Source organism: Uloborus diversus, chromosome 3, assembly GCF_026930045.1.
Source record: "Uloborus diversus isolate 005 chromosome 3, Udiv.v.3.1, whole genome shotgun sequence".
Classification (NCBI taxonomy): domain Eukaryota; kingdom Metazoa; phylum Arthropoda; class Arachnida; order Araneae; family Uloboridae; genus Uloborus; species Uloborus diversus.
The window spans coordinates 64181731-64199377 of record NC_072733.1 but is presented as its reverse complement, the minus strand read 5'-3'; the positions used below and the strand labels follow the sequence as shown (position 1 = coordinate 64199377).

General features: G+C 31.1%; 1 protein-coding gene across 2 annotated transcripts in view; it reads right to left on the bottom strand.

Annotated features, from left to right (window-relative positions):
• LOC129218643 (NF-X1-type zinc finger protein NFXL1-like) overlaps positions 1 to 17647 on the bottom strand; it is a 168312-nt gene that overhangs the window by 133414 nt on the left and 17251 nt on the right. For both annotated transcript variants that reach the window (XM_054852960.1, XM_054852958.1), the window contains exon 3: positions 11639 to 11797. In XM_054852960.1, coding sequence (XP_054708935.1) covers positions 11639 to 11797 — 159 coding nt within the window. The remainder of the gene's footprint in view (positions 1 to 11638; positions 11798 to 17647) is intronic.

Here is a 17647-nt window from a genome sequence, read left to right as displayed (position 1 = left end):
CCGAGAGAGAGATGGCAACCTGCTTGCTGAGCAGGTAAAAAAATGAAGGGGGAAGGGCATAATGCTTGATCGAAATTATCCCTTTTCTAAGCAAAGCAGATAATTTTTAATTTCTTAGATTTAAGCAATCATTTCTTGAAAATACAGATTTTTTTTAAGGTAAAAAAATCTTATTACTACTTAATTTATTACACTTATTAGAAGTAAGTCAGACACAGTAAAATTAGAGAAAAACCATGATATATAAAATTCTCAGTTATAACACTTGTTTATAGAACAATTTTTCTCTTTGGTAGTCTAAATCATGTCAGTAAGTATGTGTTTAGCAATTTATAATCTACTGATTCATATTTATTTATGACTGCTGATAGTCAGGGACCCTCAAAATTCAAATTTTTGGGAAGGGGGAAATTATTAGTTTACCCGATAAAACTTCAAAGCTTACCGAATAAAAAATAGGAGCATGGTACTGCTAGTAGTTTTCTAAATTATCTGTGACTAGCAGTAATTTAGTAGTTACTAAAATTATGTTTACAATAAATAGCATAAATTATCAGAAAAAAAAATAAAATATTAAAGTACTTAAAAAATAAATTACCAGACAATACCAGATATTTACCGCCAAAGTTTTATGATAGGTTACAAATGTTGCAAAATTTCCAAATTTGTGAAATATGTAACATTTACGGACTTTTTAAAAAATTTTACCTTCGAAAATTCCCTGATTTCTGTATTTTATCGATGTACAAAACGTCCGTAATTATTTTTTCAGAACAATTTTATTTTCTAAAATCTTCATTAACTTAAGACATAGCTGAGAATTAATGATAATTTTTATGAGTCTCTTGAATCAACACGGATGACTTAACATTTTTGCATCGAATGCGATCGGAAAAATTAGAAGTCTAAAAGTCCTCAACTATACAATAAGACATATAAGAAGGGTTAAAAATAATGCTGTAAATACATAATTATAAATGTATAAAAGGTAAAATCACAAGGAAAAGAAAAATGAGCAAGTATTAGAGAAGCGGATGCAATCGGATTCAGAAATGTGTGAAAAATTGGGATTAACACGTAATAGCGTAAAAAATAGCCAAGATGCGTAAGTTTAAGCTAATGTGTAGAATTCGATAAATATGCATAGTCTTGAACTCCAAACCCATGTCTAATTGTCAATTTCCATGATTTTTGAGCACTTTTTGTCAAAAATCATGACATTCCATGACTATTTTTGATCATAGCCGAAATCCATGACTTTCTAGGTGCATGGACACCCTGCCTTTAGTAGTATTGAAAACTTATGCTACCAATTTCCTATATCCATTGATATACCTTGGTAAGTTGTAGGAAACAAATTGTCCTAGAATTACATTGAATTGTGTACTTACTATTTTCCTATCAACTAGTGGTACCCATGCGGCTTTGCCCGTAGTAGAAAAATTAAAAGGTCTTTTGGTTCGCCTATGTATTTACAAATATTGTATAGCGACTTTCTCGCCAATTGGCTTGCCCATGTTACGGTTAAACGTTATGATAACTTGATAATTTACTCGTCCATCTTATTAGAAAACGAACAAAATCGAATTTTCGAAAAATCGCTTCGAGGTGCACACCCCATGCTACAAACTAACTTTGTGCCAAATTTCATGAGAATCGGCTGAACGGTCTAGACGCTATGCGCGTCACAGACATCCAGACAGACTTTCAGCTTTTTTATTAGTGACTAGTAGGGGGGGGGGGGAGCATTGTCAAAGTTTTTTAAATTTCAAATTGAACCCCCCTATCTCATTGGAAATGTTTTACTAATCACAAAAATAGTATTGTTTTTTCTGTATCATCAAAATTGAGTAAACTCTAGCCTTAAACGTGTTTTATACGGTATATGTCATTACATAGAGTGACGAGCAAATGAAATTAAATTTATTACTTATTATTTTATAAAAAATTTCTCATCAAAAGTATATTTTACTGATATACTTTATTTGGGCTGCAAAAACTTTTACTTGCCTCAATTATAGATGGCAGCACAGTATTTCCTGTTTTAATTCTATTCTTCTGTTTTGTAGTGCTATCAGTTTGCTCAAATCAGTCTAAATAAATTTCAGCTTTAGTAGTATAAAAATTAGTCTTTTTGACCCTAATGTAATGAAGGCATTCCTGATCAAGATTTAACTAGTGGCAAGTTTTAATAGTAAAAAAAAATGATTAAAAAAATTAAGATTGGGTGAAATAGATAGTTACTTCTGTTTTCATTCAAAGCACTCTTTTTGATTAATTTAAGTTCTTTTATAGATGTAAACATACTTTATTATTTTATTAATGTTTGATAAGCTAAATTAGGGTGCAAAATTATTGTGTTTATTCAATTAATATTGAAAAAAAAGGATATTTTAAAATTTTTTATAAAAAGGGGATATGATATGTTAGGAAATGTGTGTTAGCAGCTAAGATACCAGAAATTTATGCAATTTATTCTGTCCATTTCACCTCATCTCAACTATTTGGAATATTTTTATCAACGAAGTGTGGCATGCACAATTCTTATAGTTTTCTTTATTTTATGTATAGAATTTCCAATAAGATCGAATAATATAAGATTGAAGTCTCAAATAATGCAGGAGGAATTTAACTTTAATAAATCACAGTTACCGACTAATGCAGAAGTTTTGCAGTATGTTATATCAAGGACAAAAAGTGGAAAAAATACTACTGCTAATATAAAATGCAGTTTAGCAATAGAATTAACTAATGTTTGGAATGAGAGTGATTGTTGCCCATCGTCACACTTTACAATTAAAAAAAAGTATGATAAATTGTATAAAGAGTATAGACAACTAATTGACAAAAAGAAAAAAAATGAATGGCGGACTCTTGGCAGAGAACTTTTTGATATAGTATCACTCCCTCAGTATAGAACAGGAAAGGTATTCGATGAAGAATTTTATAATGATCAAAAAGCAAGAAGATCTTTACGAATGTCATCCAAAGTAAATGATGAATATATAAAGAACCTCGAACAAGAAAAGAAAAGTCAGATTATCAGTCAAGCTACCTCCAAGGCCATTGAGGTAGATGTGTTTGAAGAATCAGATATTAATGTAACAGAATGTGTAGGACAAGAAGATGATGAATACATACAACCAAGTTCTTCGAATGAACAGATTAATCTGCGAACACCTAAGAACTTACGGTCGATCAAAAAGAGAAAAATAGCTAATGATTTTGAAAGTCCTACACTTGTGGATCAAGAGACACAAACGATTTGGGATTCACACTGTGATTGGCCAATTCGCAGTGTTCGTAAAATATCAAAAGATAATCGATCAGTATATTCGAAAGAAATTGACAATGATATATTATCGACAATTGTAAAGCTAATGGCAGAAGCTGATTTAAGTACTAGACAAGCTATCAAGGCTGTTCTGATAGTTAGTAATAACCTTTTTGGACAAACCTTTAAATTGCCAAATGATATGAAACACCATTTTGAAACGTCTAAAGACAGAGAACAAAGGCAAAAACCAAGTATTGATCCTTATCGACTTCCAACAAGACATGCAATTATTGAAGCACGGTCACTTATTGCTTTAAGAGCTGAACAGCAAATTGGTATGGCTCTGCTTTCCACAGATGATGCAGTGCAAATGCTGGATGGCACATCACGAGCAAGAATAGGAAAAGTTATGGCATTACCATTGCATGTAGATGAAAAAGTGCATGTTCTGCCTCTACACAAAGTAGCAAATGAAAAACAAAGTAACCTTGTAAAACTTATAGATTATCAGCAGGGCCCAATACAGGACGATTTTACTACCGTTTATCGGTACCTTCACAAAAATCCCTTTGGCAAATTCGGTACCTTCACAAAAATCCCTTTGGTAAAATCGGTACCTTCACAAAATTAATGTAAAAAAAATCGGTATCTCACAGGCATTCTATAAAAAAAAAATCGGCGCATTCACAAACATTCAAAAAAATATAATCAACTGCAATCTACGGGAAGAAAAACGTTTTGAAAATTCATTCATTTCCGGTTATTTCCCCTCTGGTTGCTTATGTTTTCTTCCATTGCCAGTGGCATTTCCGCTTTAGCGAAGCTTGCGTTTGTTTATTGACCGGTAGCTACCGATCACGTGATAGATAATGACGTCAGTTCTAATGCTTTAGCATGCGACTTGTAGCTGCCGGTCGAGGTCGGCGAACGCAGCCAAGTTGAAATGAAGTCATTTCTGAAGAAGAGCTCGAACGGACTGAAATGAAGCGAGGCCCGAAGAGTCCATCGTTGGATTGTTTACTTCCAGGGAGCACGTGCATTTCATTTTTGAATCGGAGTTATATCAGTTTGTTTTTCAACTAAATTTTTGCCAATTGAGTAATAACTATGAAAAGAGGACGACCCGCGACTGGATCGGGGAACTCCCGAAATAAAGATTACTACATAAAGCGCTTGAGACCGCAAGACAGACAACAGATGATTTCAATCAAGAGCTTTTTCCAGATGGATAAAATAGATGCTAATACTAAATCAGTTAAAACAAATGCAGCAGCAATCGATCACAGTTTTTCTACTGACACCGCTGAAAGTGTAGCTAGCCTTAATAACAGCTATTCTGCTGGCGGAGTAACTTTAGTTGGTGCCGCTTCAACTGAAGAATATTCAAGACCCTTTTATGAAGGAGATACTATTGACCCTGCTATCAATGCTACTTCAAGTGAAGGGAATTCAAAACCCTTGGAAAACAATGAAGGAGTGGCTATTGACAATGATATTAATGCTACTTCAAGTGAAGAAAATTCAAGACCCTTTATTGAAGGAGAGAGTATTGACAATGAAGCTAATACTCAAATTGTAGAAAAATGTGCAACTACCATCAATAAATTCGATGTTGTTGATGTGGCTATCCTAAATGATCAAAATAGCAATAAGCAAAAAACAACCAATTCTGAAGAAACTGTTATGACAAATGTCTTAAAATATGAGAAAAGTAAAAGTTGGGTATATTATAGCCCTTCAGCTGGAGGATTTTTGTGCAAAATTTGTTCCGTTATTTCTGCAAAGGGGCAACAGTTGGTGTAAATTTCAAAGGACATCCTACTTGATCTATGAAATCCCACGAAGAAAGTAGAATGCACCAAAATTCAGTGAGTTCGACGAAAGTTTCCAAGGTGTCTGTTTTTCAGAATTTAAAAGAAAAAGAGTGCAAAGAAAAATAAAAAAAAAACAAGAGCAAAATGCTGTACTAATGACGAAATTTATTAGAGTAATTTATTTCATGGTACACAAGCAATGGGCCGTTTCGGATAATTTCGAAAGTGTAATTAGATTTTTAGGCCATGATCTGGGAGATGCAGACATGAAGTTACACTTAGATACATGTGCAAAAAATGTAACTTACCTTTCTCATTTTTCTGTACAGAATTTATTAGGTTGTATATCAGAATATGTTGAAGAATGCTCACTAGCAATGTTAAAAGCTTGTGATGCATATGCATTATTTACAGATGAGAGCAAAGACAAAGCTCAGAGAGAGCAGTTGGCCTTAATTGTCAAATTCAAAATTCCAAATGGTGAAATTAGAGAAATATGCCTTGGAGTTCTAGCTTTATCTGAAGCAACTGCTTTCAATATTATGCAGACAATTGAGCAGTTTATGGTTGCAAAAGGGACTGATCTAAATAAGTGTCTGTTTATTTCTTTAGATGGCGCTAATGTCATGAGTGGCGAAGTAGCTGGTTTACAGCGTCGAATAAGGCAATATTCACCCTATTGTATTTACATTAATTGTCGGAACCATCGTTTAGCTCTTATATTTACACATTTGTTAAAAAAGTATTCTAATTTAAAGTGTATGGATGTTCTCTTGATTTCATTGTGGAAAATGTTCCACTACAGTCCCCAAAAATATCACATATTAAAAAACATCCAAGAGAATGTTTACAACTTAGAATCCTTGAAAATGTTGAAAGTATCAACAACCAGATGGTTATCACATGGACATGCCTGTCAGAGGGTAGCATCAAGGTATAAAGAGATAGTTGAAACTCTCGATGCTATATTCGAGAAAAATAAAGAACCAGAAGTTAAAGGGGTCAGAGAGCAGTTGTTGTGCTCGAATGTCTTTTTGACAATTTTGTTTTTGGCTGATCTTTTAAGCATTGTGGATAAATTAAATTTATGGCTCCAAAAAGACAGAATCAACTTCAGCTGCATCCAAAGCAAAGTTGAAACAATTGTAAAGGAGGCAGAGGATCTCTGTAACAACTTGCAGAAAGCAACTTTCTTCAGTAAGAGCAAAGAGTTTTTGCTTTTTGCAGAAGAAAGAACAATCTTAAGTCGCAAACTGCGAAAAACTCAGAAGTCTTCCATTGCAGATGATGTTCTTTTAGACTTTAAGGAAACTTTTATTAATCCATTTTTTGAAGATTTTAAAAAAGAAGTCAGAAAAGCATTTAAAATAAATGATAGATCACCGTTATTGTCGTTTGATGTTTTCACAGAAGAACCTAACGATGATTTATTTCATAAAGAATTGATGGAAAAGAAATGGGTTGATCTAATTTCTTACTATGGACAGAAGCAAATTGCTGAATTCCAAGGGCAAGTATCAGAATCAGCACCATTAGTTGATGAAATAGTGGCAAAAAAGGAATTGAAGAGCTTTGAAAAAGAGATAGAAGAAGCTAGGCTGACTTTTTCCATTGAAAATATGGAGAATGCAAAGCTATTTATAAGAAAAAATGAAAAAGAAAAAGCAAATCTAATCCTTGGGAAAAAAATGACACCTTCAGATTTATTATCTATTTTGGAGAAAAAATCAACTATTTGGGACGAATTTCCAAATATGATGAAGTTGCTAACCCTATGTGTGATCATTCCCTCTTCTACAGCATGTGTAGAAAGATTGTTTTCAAGAATGAATTTGATATGCACAAAACAAAGGAGTAGTCTTTCGCAAAAATCATTAAACTGGCATTTGAATATCATACTGAATGGTCCAGAAAAATTAACTCATGAGCAAACTGCTCTGATACTTAATATTTTTAAATGTTCTGAAAATCGCAGGATTATTATTTAAAGTTTTTCTTTTTTTCCATTCTTTTTAAGCCATACCATAGTAATAAATTTGCAGAACTTTGCTGATTTGATACTCTTTTGAATAAAATTAATTGTTCATGGCTTGAAAAATTGTGCATGTGAGAAGTTTTTTCTTTTTTTTTTTTAAATTGCTACAAGTCTGATTATTTTTAGCTTGACTGTTGACAGATTAAAAAATTGATCTCTCAGTTTTATCATGATTAATTTTTTCATACATTAATTTTATTTATCATTTGAATTAAAAAAATAAGGCAAAACCGTTAAAAAGGAATGAAAAAAATCTAGTTCCATGCCCTTATGAACCAATTTTTTTATCCAACTCATTTAAATAGCTCTTGAACTTATTTGCCTTCTGCACCATAGAATGGCCCTTTTGTGGATGTTTTTTTTTTTAATTTGAGAAGGACTCATTTTGGGGCATTTCAATGAGAGTTTGGATTAATTTTACCTACATTTTTATTCTTTCAATTATCTCGTTTGAATTGTACAGTCCTTTCCAAGCTATTCAGTTGTGCAAAATTGGAAAAAAAAACAAGAACAAACTAGAACATTTCTATTGAGTAGAATTTAAAGTTGTTTGCAATTATGAAAGGAGGAAAAATAGTCTTCACATTTTCTCAGGTATGTTGATTCTACATCCTTTTTGTTGAGTATTAGTCTTTTTTCATATTTTTAATAATTTATAATTATTGTTGACAACATAAGTTCTTTTACGTATTAATAGTATAAATATGGCATGATTTTTTTGTTCAAATTAAGTAGCTTAACTTTTACTGTTTAAAAAAAAGAACAGTGAATATTGTTCATTAAAATAGGATGATGATTAAATGTATTCACAAAAGTAGGATGACGATTAAATATATTTACAAAAAATGGATGACCTTTAAATATATTCACAAAAATAGGTAGTAAGATAAAAATCCTGGATTGGCCCCTGATCAGTTTTAAAGACTTGCAGTGCTCACTAAAACTGAAAAACAAGATTTATGGCAAAAGATAAAAGCAACAATGTCTGATTTAGCCAGTGAAAATGAAGGTTTGGCTAAAGCAGTATCGCAGCATTTTGGAATTACATATATTCCAGGACAACTGTTTTGTGTTGTACACACAGTGCTTGCTTGGGATGAGTCAATTAAATCGGTTATTCGTACAATTGAGAGAGAAGTTGAGTAGGACAAAATACTTTGTAACACAACTTATATCTCATCTGAAGGGGCACAATATGTTGCTGTGATTGAAGGCATTAATGAATTGTTAAAATTAATAGGTCCAGAGCATTCCCAAAAGCCTTGGAATAGGTATTTTCAATTCACAGAATTTACTGAAAAAAAGGGAAAAAGCAATATGGCTTTTGCTCTAAAAGATCGTAGATTTGGTAGACTACCGGCATGTGCTGCTGTAGCTTTGTATCACTGGGATGATGTTAGTACATTTTTAGATCAAATGAATGTTTGAAATCAACTGGCTTGCGTAGTGTATTCTTTTATGCATAACGACTTCTTCAGATTTTTCTTACTTCCTATAGCATTGATTGGTATTCACCTTACAGAACCATATTTGAAATTAGTTCTTGACAAACGAACTAATTACATCACTCTCCTGGATGTTTTCCCTAAATCGCCTACAAATGTCTGTCAAATAAGAAAGGCAGGCATAGAAAGCTTAAAAGAAAAATTTTCTGTTGATGTATATCCAGAAGAATGGATGGGAACAATACAGAAAGAGCTAGATGAAGCTGATGAAGATCTTACAAACAGGGATTGCCAGAAGATGTTATATACCTGTGGTGTCGCATTTGCCAGACAGCGAGGTGGTGCATTTGAGTTTGGTAATGCAAACGCTCACCAATTCCCTGTGCAGCAGCAAATTCCAGAGCACCTGCTTGAAAGTGCACCAACCCATAATATCTCTACGGAAAAAGTTTTTGGAGAGGTTGACAACCGCATAAAACATTCTGGAGCATGTGGATTTGTTGGGGTTTCAGAAAAAATAGTAATTGCACATTCAAATGACTTCGTGTTTCTTGATCATCAATGGAGAAATAAAGAGTTAAGAAAAATGAAAAAAGAAACGGATGAACTTAAAATAACTTGGAACTTATCTCAAAAACAGATTCTTTCAAACAGTGTGCATAATACAGACATTGACACGGTGAAGATAATACAGGAAAGAAAATTGCTTAGCATAAAAAAACAGTTTAGAATTAAATATGGTATTATTCCAACGAATTATGAAGACATTGAGGAAATTATAAAGCAAGTAACAGATGAAGGTGAAAAGTGTAAAGTTTTGAAATTACTGGTAAAAATAGCTAAAAGTGATTTCAGAAATCTAAAACAAGACCACATACTTTTCAAGCAAAGAGGATTAAGTCAAGACACAATTATGAGTAATTTAAGGGTCCTATATGATTATAAAGTTAAAGATGTTACTGCAACTGTTGATGATATTAGAGCTGTATTATGTAATACATATGCTATAAATACTGAATCTTTAGATGACCCACTGCCATTGCAAGATGTGCCTGAGAATGAAATGGTTGCTGCGCTTTGGGATGGAGAGTGGAGTGTTGGCCAAGTTATAAGCAAATTGGATGAAAGCACTGATACATACAGGATAAAATATATGAGAAGAGTTAAGAAAGATTCAAACTTATATTGGATATGGCCTGTAGAGGATGAAATACACAAAATGAAACACGAACAAATCATCATTATTCGACCTATAATTGACATTTCTACAGATGTTTCTTCTACAAGAACAATTATTTTTGAGCTAATTAATCATACTTTAATTAATGATATTGCAGCTACAGACAGAGACATTATGTACCTTAGATTGTATTATCAAAGAAATTACTCTAACACTTTTATTTCCTTATTGTTGTATACAATGTTTTCGAAATAATGTAAAAACTAGATCAGAGTTAAAATATTAAAAAATCAGCTAGAGTTTGGACAATTTTTGTAATAATGAAAAAATTTTGCATCTGATATCATCTTTATATGACATAGTATGATTTTATGGGGTTCAATTTTAAATTCAGTAAAACTTTCTTTCCCCCATAGCAATGCTCCCCCCCCCCATGACTAGTGGTACCTGCATGGCTTTGCCTGTAATAGAAAAATTAAAAGGGCTTTTGGTTCGACTGTATATTTACTAATAATGTATGGTGAATTTTCTTGCCAACTGGCTTGTACCCATGTTACGGTTCCACGATATGATAATTTCGTATCTCGCCAATAGACTTGCGCCCATGTTACGGTTCCACGTTATGATAATTTCGTAATTTACTCACCTATCGTATGATATTTTTGTTCTTAAAATTGAAATAGAAAAAAACCACATCGAATTTTCGAAAAATCGCTTTGAGGTGCACACCCCCATGCTACAAACTAACTTTGCCTAATTTCATGAAAATCGGCCGAACAGTCTAGGCACTATGTGCAGCACAGACATCCTCCGAACTGACTATCAGCTTTATTATTAGTAAAGATAAAGAAGATGATTTCGTAGTGATAATAATTATTCAGTTCACACTTACCAAATTTCATATGTAGAATACTTATATAAGTACATTCATTTTCTTTTACTTTATTTTTTATATTAGCGTACAAAAAATACAAATACAAATTTTCTACTAAAAACTTTTTATTTTATCCTAAGTACGTATGTACTTTGAAGAAAGAAATGTACAATAAAAATGTGATTAATATATTGGTACTTAATTTAACTATCATATAGAATAAATTTTATCCATCAGTTATTTAAATTTAAAGTGAGTAATGTGAATTCTAAGGAAAGGATGTCAGATGGCCACTACTGAAAATCTCAGATTTTGGAGTGGCCACTATTGGATCAAATTTGAAGTTTGGGAAAAAAATGGATAAAAAATTGAAATTTTGGTATTTTTAGAAAATGGGACGATTCAGGAATAGTTGGACTATAATACGTTCATTGAGTTAAAAAATTGGAATTAATATTGTAGACCCATAGTTTAAAAAAGACATAAAATATGCTTAACTGTGGCCACTACTAGTGCATTACCTTATGTCATGCTTAAAACTGAAATTCCTTTAGTATTTTCCCTTCCATTTATTTTGACTACCATCATTATTATTTAATTTTTGCAGGTAACATATTGTATTCAAATGTTGGCTAACCCTATTTTTTTTATACAGAAAGAGAGCAAGCTATAAAGTTTCATCAAGAAATTTTAAAGTATATCAAGAATTATTATTTCTAGAGCCATAGGTTACTGGATTTTTGGCCTTTGAAAAAGCAAAACTAGTTTTATCCAAACAATCATTCAGAGTAATTGAATAACTAATAAAAGTTATGAAACCCAAGCAAAATTACCAAATCCACAGTGCAAAAGAAACAATCTACAACTAGCAAAACAGAAATGAGATAGGAAACCAGAAACAGAAGAGCATTAAATTATATATGGTCAAAGGAAATTTTTAAAAAATGTATTAATATTTGCTGTTCATTTCAAGAACAATGGAAACAATAAAAGCACTAAATTACAATAGTTACTTGAATATTGTGACAAAGTTTTCTCCAGAATAGTTGAATCATCAAGGTCTTCTTCAGAAGATGATTCACTTGCTAAGTCTTCTTGTAGAAACTTGGCAGCATTTTTTCTCATCAATTCACAAGCTTCTTCAAATCTTTTACTGCGGCCAATACTTGGTTCTAAAAAAAATATATATAAGACTATAAAAAGGCATAACACACCTTTTAAGAGCTAATCCCATGTCATTTTAAATTCACAAGAAACTAACTTTTACAATTAAATGAATGACAAAATATATAGGAAGTTCTCCTCAATGAAAAAAATAGTATAGTATCAAAGAATTTATGCGTCAAGACAAAATTACATGAAAACGAATTTCAACAGTTACACTAGTCTACAAAAACTTCTACAAAACTCTTTTTCTGTTACATGGAAAACAATACTTGATGTTAATGTAAAATGATGAGTTGAATTCGAATATACAAACAGTTTTTCTCCATTGCCCACAGATTTTTTTGTAACACTAGACAGAAGTTTGAAAGAAATGCACATATTCACATGCATGACTAATACTAAAATAAAGATGAAAAACTTAGTTATTGTTCTTTTCTTTCTATATTTGGCATCAGGAACATCCCTTTTAAGCGTCTAGCATTAATCAGCAAAAATTTATTCACTTGGACAGTGGGGGGGGCCTCTCCAAAAATGCTTTTTCTAGCAAAACTTTAATAATACCTAGAAATTCTGGTTTTAAGTATTCAAATTCAGCACCAGTGTTACAAGGTCTCAACAAAGTTTTTGAAATTTCAATTTTTGAAAGCGATTCAAGCTGTGTAAAATAAAAATCCATACAGTCAGTCATAGTAGAAGTAGTCTCCTTTTGTGTCCGTTTACTCCTTTGTCATTAAGTAATTAGCGTACAAATAAATTTTAAGAAGAAATCATTTTTTGATAAATTTGCATAAGATTTGGAAGAAACAGAAATAAAATGTGCGATTTTATTTAAAATTTCTTTTTCTTTTCTTCTTTTTAAAAATAACCTAAGTAGTTTTTAAAAAAAATTCTGTAGAGCCAAGAATTTTCTGCAAACTCCGTTTGTGCGTTTGTCTATATTATGCAAGACTGCCATTCGTATAGGAAAAACATAAAATTTAGCAGTTAATAAAATGTTTAATTTAATTTTAGGCCAGAAATAATTGTAACATGGTGTGTGTTGTACTAAATTTTATCTAAAAAAGATTTACAAATCTCCATGTGTTTCCTTCATTTTGACTGAATAATCTAGTGATACCGAAACCAACGTGTTTCAATCATGCAACAGTATAACTTTTAAACTAGTTTCGAAAGAGTTAATACAAAGTTTCATCTGTTTGATATTAAAATATAAACATACCCATTACAGAGTCATTCAAATATAAAATTACAGACAATGTCCTATTCAGGCAGCCTATATCACGAAAATGGAATGCCATTAAGACTCACTACCATGTTACCACTGCAGTAACAGCAAACCTGACTGTCTACCTCCACATTTCTTATCTTTATGACTAGATTTTAATTGTTAGTTACGACTTTGTTACAGTCTACTAGTTTTTATCATTACATCATATAGAAAGACATGGGAAAAAAAAATAACTTAAAACCTATAAATACACAGAAACTGTGGGTGATGGAAAAATTATAAGTGGATATTTGAAATCAGCATCAAAAGTTACTGTAGGAACACTATAAATGTTTCATGTAACAAAACCTTTGTTTACCAGTGTTGTTAGTTCTCCAAATAACATCTAATGTATGTCACCCCTTGATACTGATATATTATACACACAAACTGCACCATTTGCAAAAATTTATATGTTTACAAATTTCCTGAGAAATAAGGGACCAATTGCTCTGTACCTTTTGTCACATAAAAGGTATGCTTGAGCTAACAAGTTTCAATAAAAATTATATCACCCATGCATTAAGGAACCAGAAACAAATTTAAAAAAAAAAAAAAAAAAGTGTTTTTTGATCATCCTTCATCATAAAGAGCATGGAATAAGTTGCAAATTTCAGGAATTAGTTTACCTCTATCTTTGAGAATAATTGAAATACAGCTCATTATGTCACTGAAGTTTTTATGATATTCAATTTCTTTTTGTAAGATGTCAATGGCTATGAAATTTTAAGTTATAAATTGCTAGCTTTTGTGCATGCGTAGTACGAAATTAATTGCTTTAAATGTTCATGTTGAATAAAATTGTTTTAAATTTTAGTACAATGATTCTCATATGCATGCTGAAAAGTTTTCTGAAACTATGGTAAGCCAGGAAGTAAAACTATTTTCTGAGCCAAAAACATGCAAACAAAATTCATATTCTTGAAAGACATGCTTACAGTTTCGTGAATATAAGTGACAATCAATACAATTATTGTACATGGTATTCAAGTAAACTAATTGCTGAAATTTTGAGCTTATTCCATGCTTTTTATAATGAAGGTTGATCAAAAAACTTTTGGTTTTTTTCCAAATTTTGCTGGTCTTCTAAATATGTTGGTGATATAATTTTTATTGAAACTTGTCAGCTGAAGCATACATTTTATGTGACAAAAGTTACAGAGCAATTGGTCCTTATTTCTCAAGAAATTCGTAAACATATAAATATTTGCAAATGATGCAACTTGTACAATGTTGCAACAATACATATCCTTTTTTCCTTCATATCTTTAATTTATGCTATGTCTAGCCCTTCTATATCATTTAGAAACTAAGTCAGAAATCGTAGCAAAATAAAGCTTGAAAGAGCAAACTGCAAAATGGTAATAACAATAAGTGCACAGGGTTCATACTCATTTTTAAAAGTAAAAATTAAGGACTTTTTAAGGACTATCAAAAAAAGACTTAGCGGGGAAATGATTAGATAGCTTTTATACCACTTAAAAGTTTTCCGGGGGGGGGGGGGGGGTGCAAAGTACATTATACATATTATATATATATAAATATATATATATATATATATATATATATATTTATATACATGCACAAATGCATCAGTTTCCAAAAAGCGGGGAGAGGCGTAATCGACTGAGATGTCTTATTATCAGTGAATAAAATTTTGAAATTTCACATCATAGGGATGAGAGTGATCAAAGAGCAAAAAGGAGGACCCCCCCCCTCCTACAAAAAAAAAAGAGTTCTTAAAATCAAGCAGAAAAGAGATGAGATCAAAATAGCCCTTTGAGTCCATGACATTTCAAAATTCAACAAAAAATGGCAAATTAACCAGTTTCAAACATAATAAGAAAGTTTTTCCCTATTAATTGAAATGATTGGGTAGTAATTAATACAATAGATGGCACATATTGTTCTCAAAACATAGCATTTAATTCTCAAATTTCAGTCATATAAAAAGATTAGGAAAATGGGGCTGGCTGTAGAAAATGAGTTGTATATTAAAACATTATTTTTTAGCATACATGATTGGAGTGAGAAGCAAATTGAAGGAAAATAACTAAAATCTCTTTTCTTCAAGATATTTAAACTAGTGTTTTGTTATTATTGCTTTTGATCTGTTATTGTTACTAAAATCCTATTTTGAACAAATTTGCTATATCGTACTATTTCTCGCAAGTAAATTTATTTCTTTATAAAGTTAAAATTTTGAAAGAGAGAGAGCAATTTCTAACTCCTAAGTCCTTGAATAAAGGGGTTGATGGAGCCAGAGTTCTGGTCTGTATCACTCACTAATATCAATGTTTTTCATATATATATATATATATATGGGGGGGGGGGGGATATTTCTTTTGCAAAAAAACATTTGAAAATATATGTATATATATATATATATATATATATATATATATATATATATATATATATATATATATATATATTTATATATATACATATATAATTGATTATCCTTTTCCCTTGCATTGGAACTCATAATTTGGTTTAAAAACTTCATAATATTATTTCAGGACTTTAAAAAAAAAAACTGAAGTTGCTTTATTAATCCTGAAATTCCAAAAAATTTTACAGGCTGTAAAGCCTAACCAAAACCATTCGAGATTCACCATAAATATATTGAAAGCTTTTTTAAATACATAAAAAGAGTAACCATGACAAGTTTAAATACAATCAGAGACTGGGAGTAGGACCACATTTTTCGATAGTCTTTTGCATTTTTTCTAAAATAAATTTAAGAAATAAAAATATTATCGAAATGATGAAAAAAATAAACAGATAAAAGTAGAATATGGTAAAAAAACCTTCCAACATTTGAAAAGATTGAAATATTTGCAGGATGCAAAAAGATTGCAATCTCAAACAAGCCAAGCAATTTTCGGCGAAGCACGTGTTTAACGTGGTTGGTATGTCTGCAAAACATACGTTTTCGGCAGATATCGCGGAGGATAAAGATTTGAAGGGGTAAAAAAGAAAAAAAAGAAAAAGGGAATCAAATTTCATACAGTGTTTAGAATATTAAGGAAATTTTCAGAAAATTAAGGACTTTTTAAGGGTTTTTTAGGAACCTTAATTTTGCTTGATGAAATTAAGGGTTTCTTAAGGGTTTTTTAAGGAAGTACGAACCCTGGTGCATGTTTCCTTACAAAAAAACTTCTTTTTCCAAGCAAAAAAAATTTTTTTTTTTCATTATTTGTCTTCTTTTTACAAGGAATTTAAGAAAAGCTTCAGGTACGAAGCTATTTAGCAAAACAAGCAACCAAAAATATGAGACTTTACTTTGATCTTTTTTACATAATCTCAGGTCATTAGTTTTTTCAAAATAAAATGTTGATGAGCGATTTAAAAACTATGTAAAACTATTTGAAGTGGCAAAAAGAAAAAAAAAATCAATATCACAGGGTTGCCAACCTTGCAGAAACTATTTGAGGAGCATCTGTGGTGATTTTGAGGAGAATTTTGAAATTTTGCGGGGAAGCTTGGTATTTTACATTTAAAAAAAACACCTCAGTACAGATGTGATATACACCCTGATTTGGTGACATCCGATTTTTTGCACAAAATTTAAATATTTTTCTCGTCAATGAGGCAATAATTTTTTAAGCATGGCATCCCTGGCGAAACTAACCTGTGTTTGACAACCGGAAGGCAATCTTAGATCTGTTCTAACTTGTTCACTTGCTATCGGTTTCAGGCAGGAGATTGTTTTTTCGTGCAATATACCTTACAGGAAAGCTTATTTTGTTAGTTTAAATTCAGTAGTTGTGTTTTGATGAATAAATATTAGAAAAAACCAGTTTCTTCAAACTTGAACATTAATTAAAAGTAAACTTCAACTTGGTGTGTATCTGTTAGGTGCCATTGTCATTTTGTTTCAGAATGAGTGTGAGGATTTATACCATAAAAAGGTAAGTTCTTTCTTCTAGAATTAAAAAAAAAACTTTCACTTCCAAAATTCTTTGTGTTTACAAAATCTTGAGGGTTTCTTTAGTTTTTAACTTTATTTTTACTGTATGTAAATTAATTATGCAAAAATAGTACAGTTATTTTATTCTAAAAGTTAATTCTTATCGATGCCACGAATTATTTAGACATTCTATAAATGTGCCTCCTTTAGGTACTGAATATATGAAAATAACTTGACTCTAGCATTTTATAAAAATATGAAGGTGTTATTTTATGTAAAATATAATAGGTATTTTGAAAGCATGTCTGGATGGCAAATTAATGAATGATATTTTTATATTGTTTATGTTTGGTTGTTCTGTTGAGACATTTCTACTTTTCATACATCGAAATTTGAGTAACTAGGCGTTTTTTTGACTGAAATAGTTATTGATTTTGGGGATGTTTTTCACTTTAAACATCACAATTTGAATCGCTTTGCTCTTTTTTAGCAGAGTATGAGAAGTTTTTGTTTGATGAAATGCATGTTGGAAAATAGCTTTTGTTTCTATTGGTACATATTTCATTGGTAAGCTGTTACAGTAATTTCATTAATTTAAGCACTTTAAATACTTTCTAGTAATTTTTCTTTGTGTACAAAAACTGATATTTTTGAAGCGTATATTCGTGATGT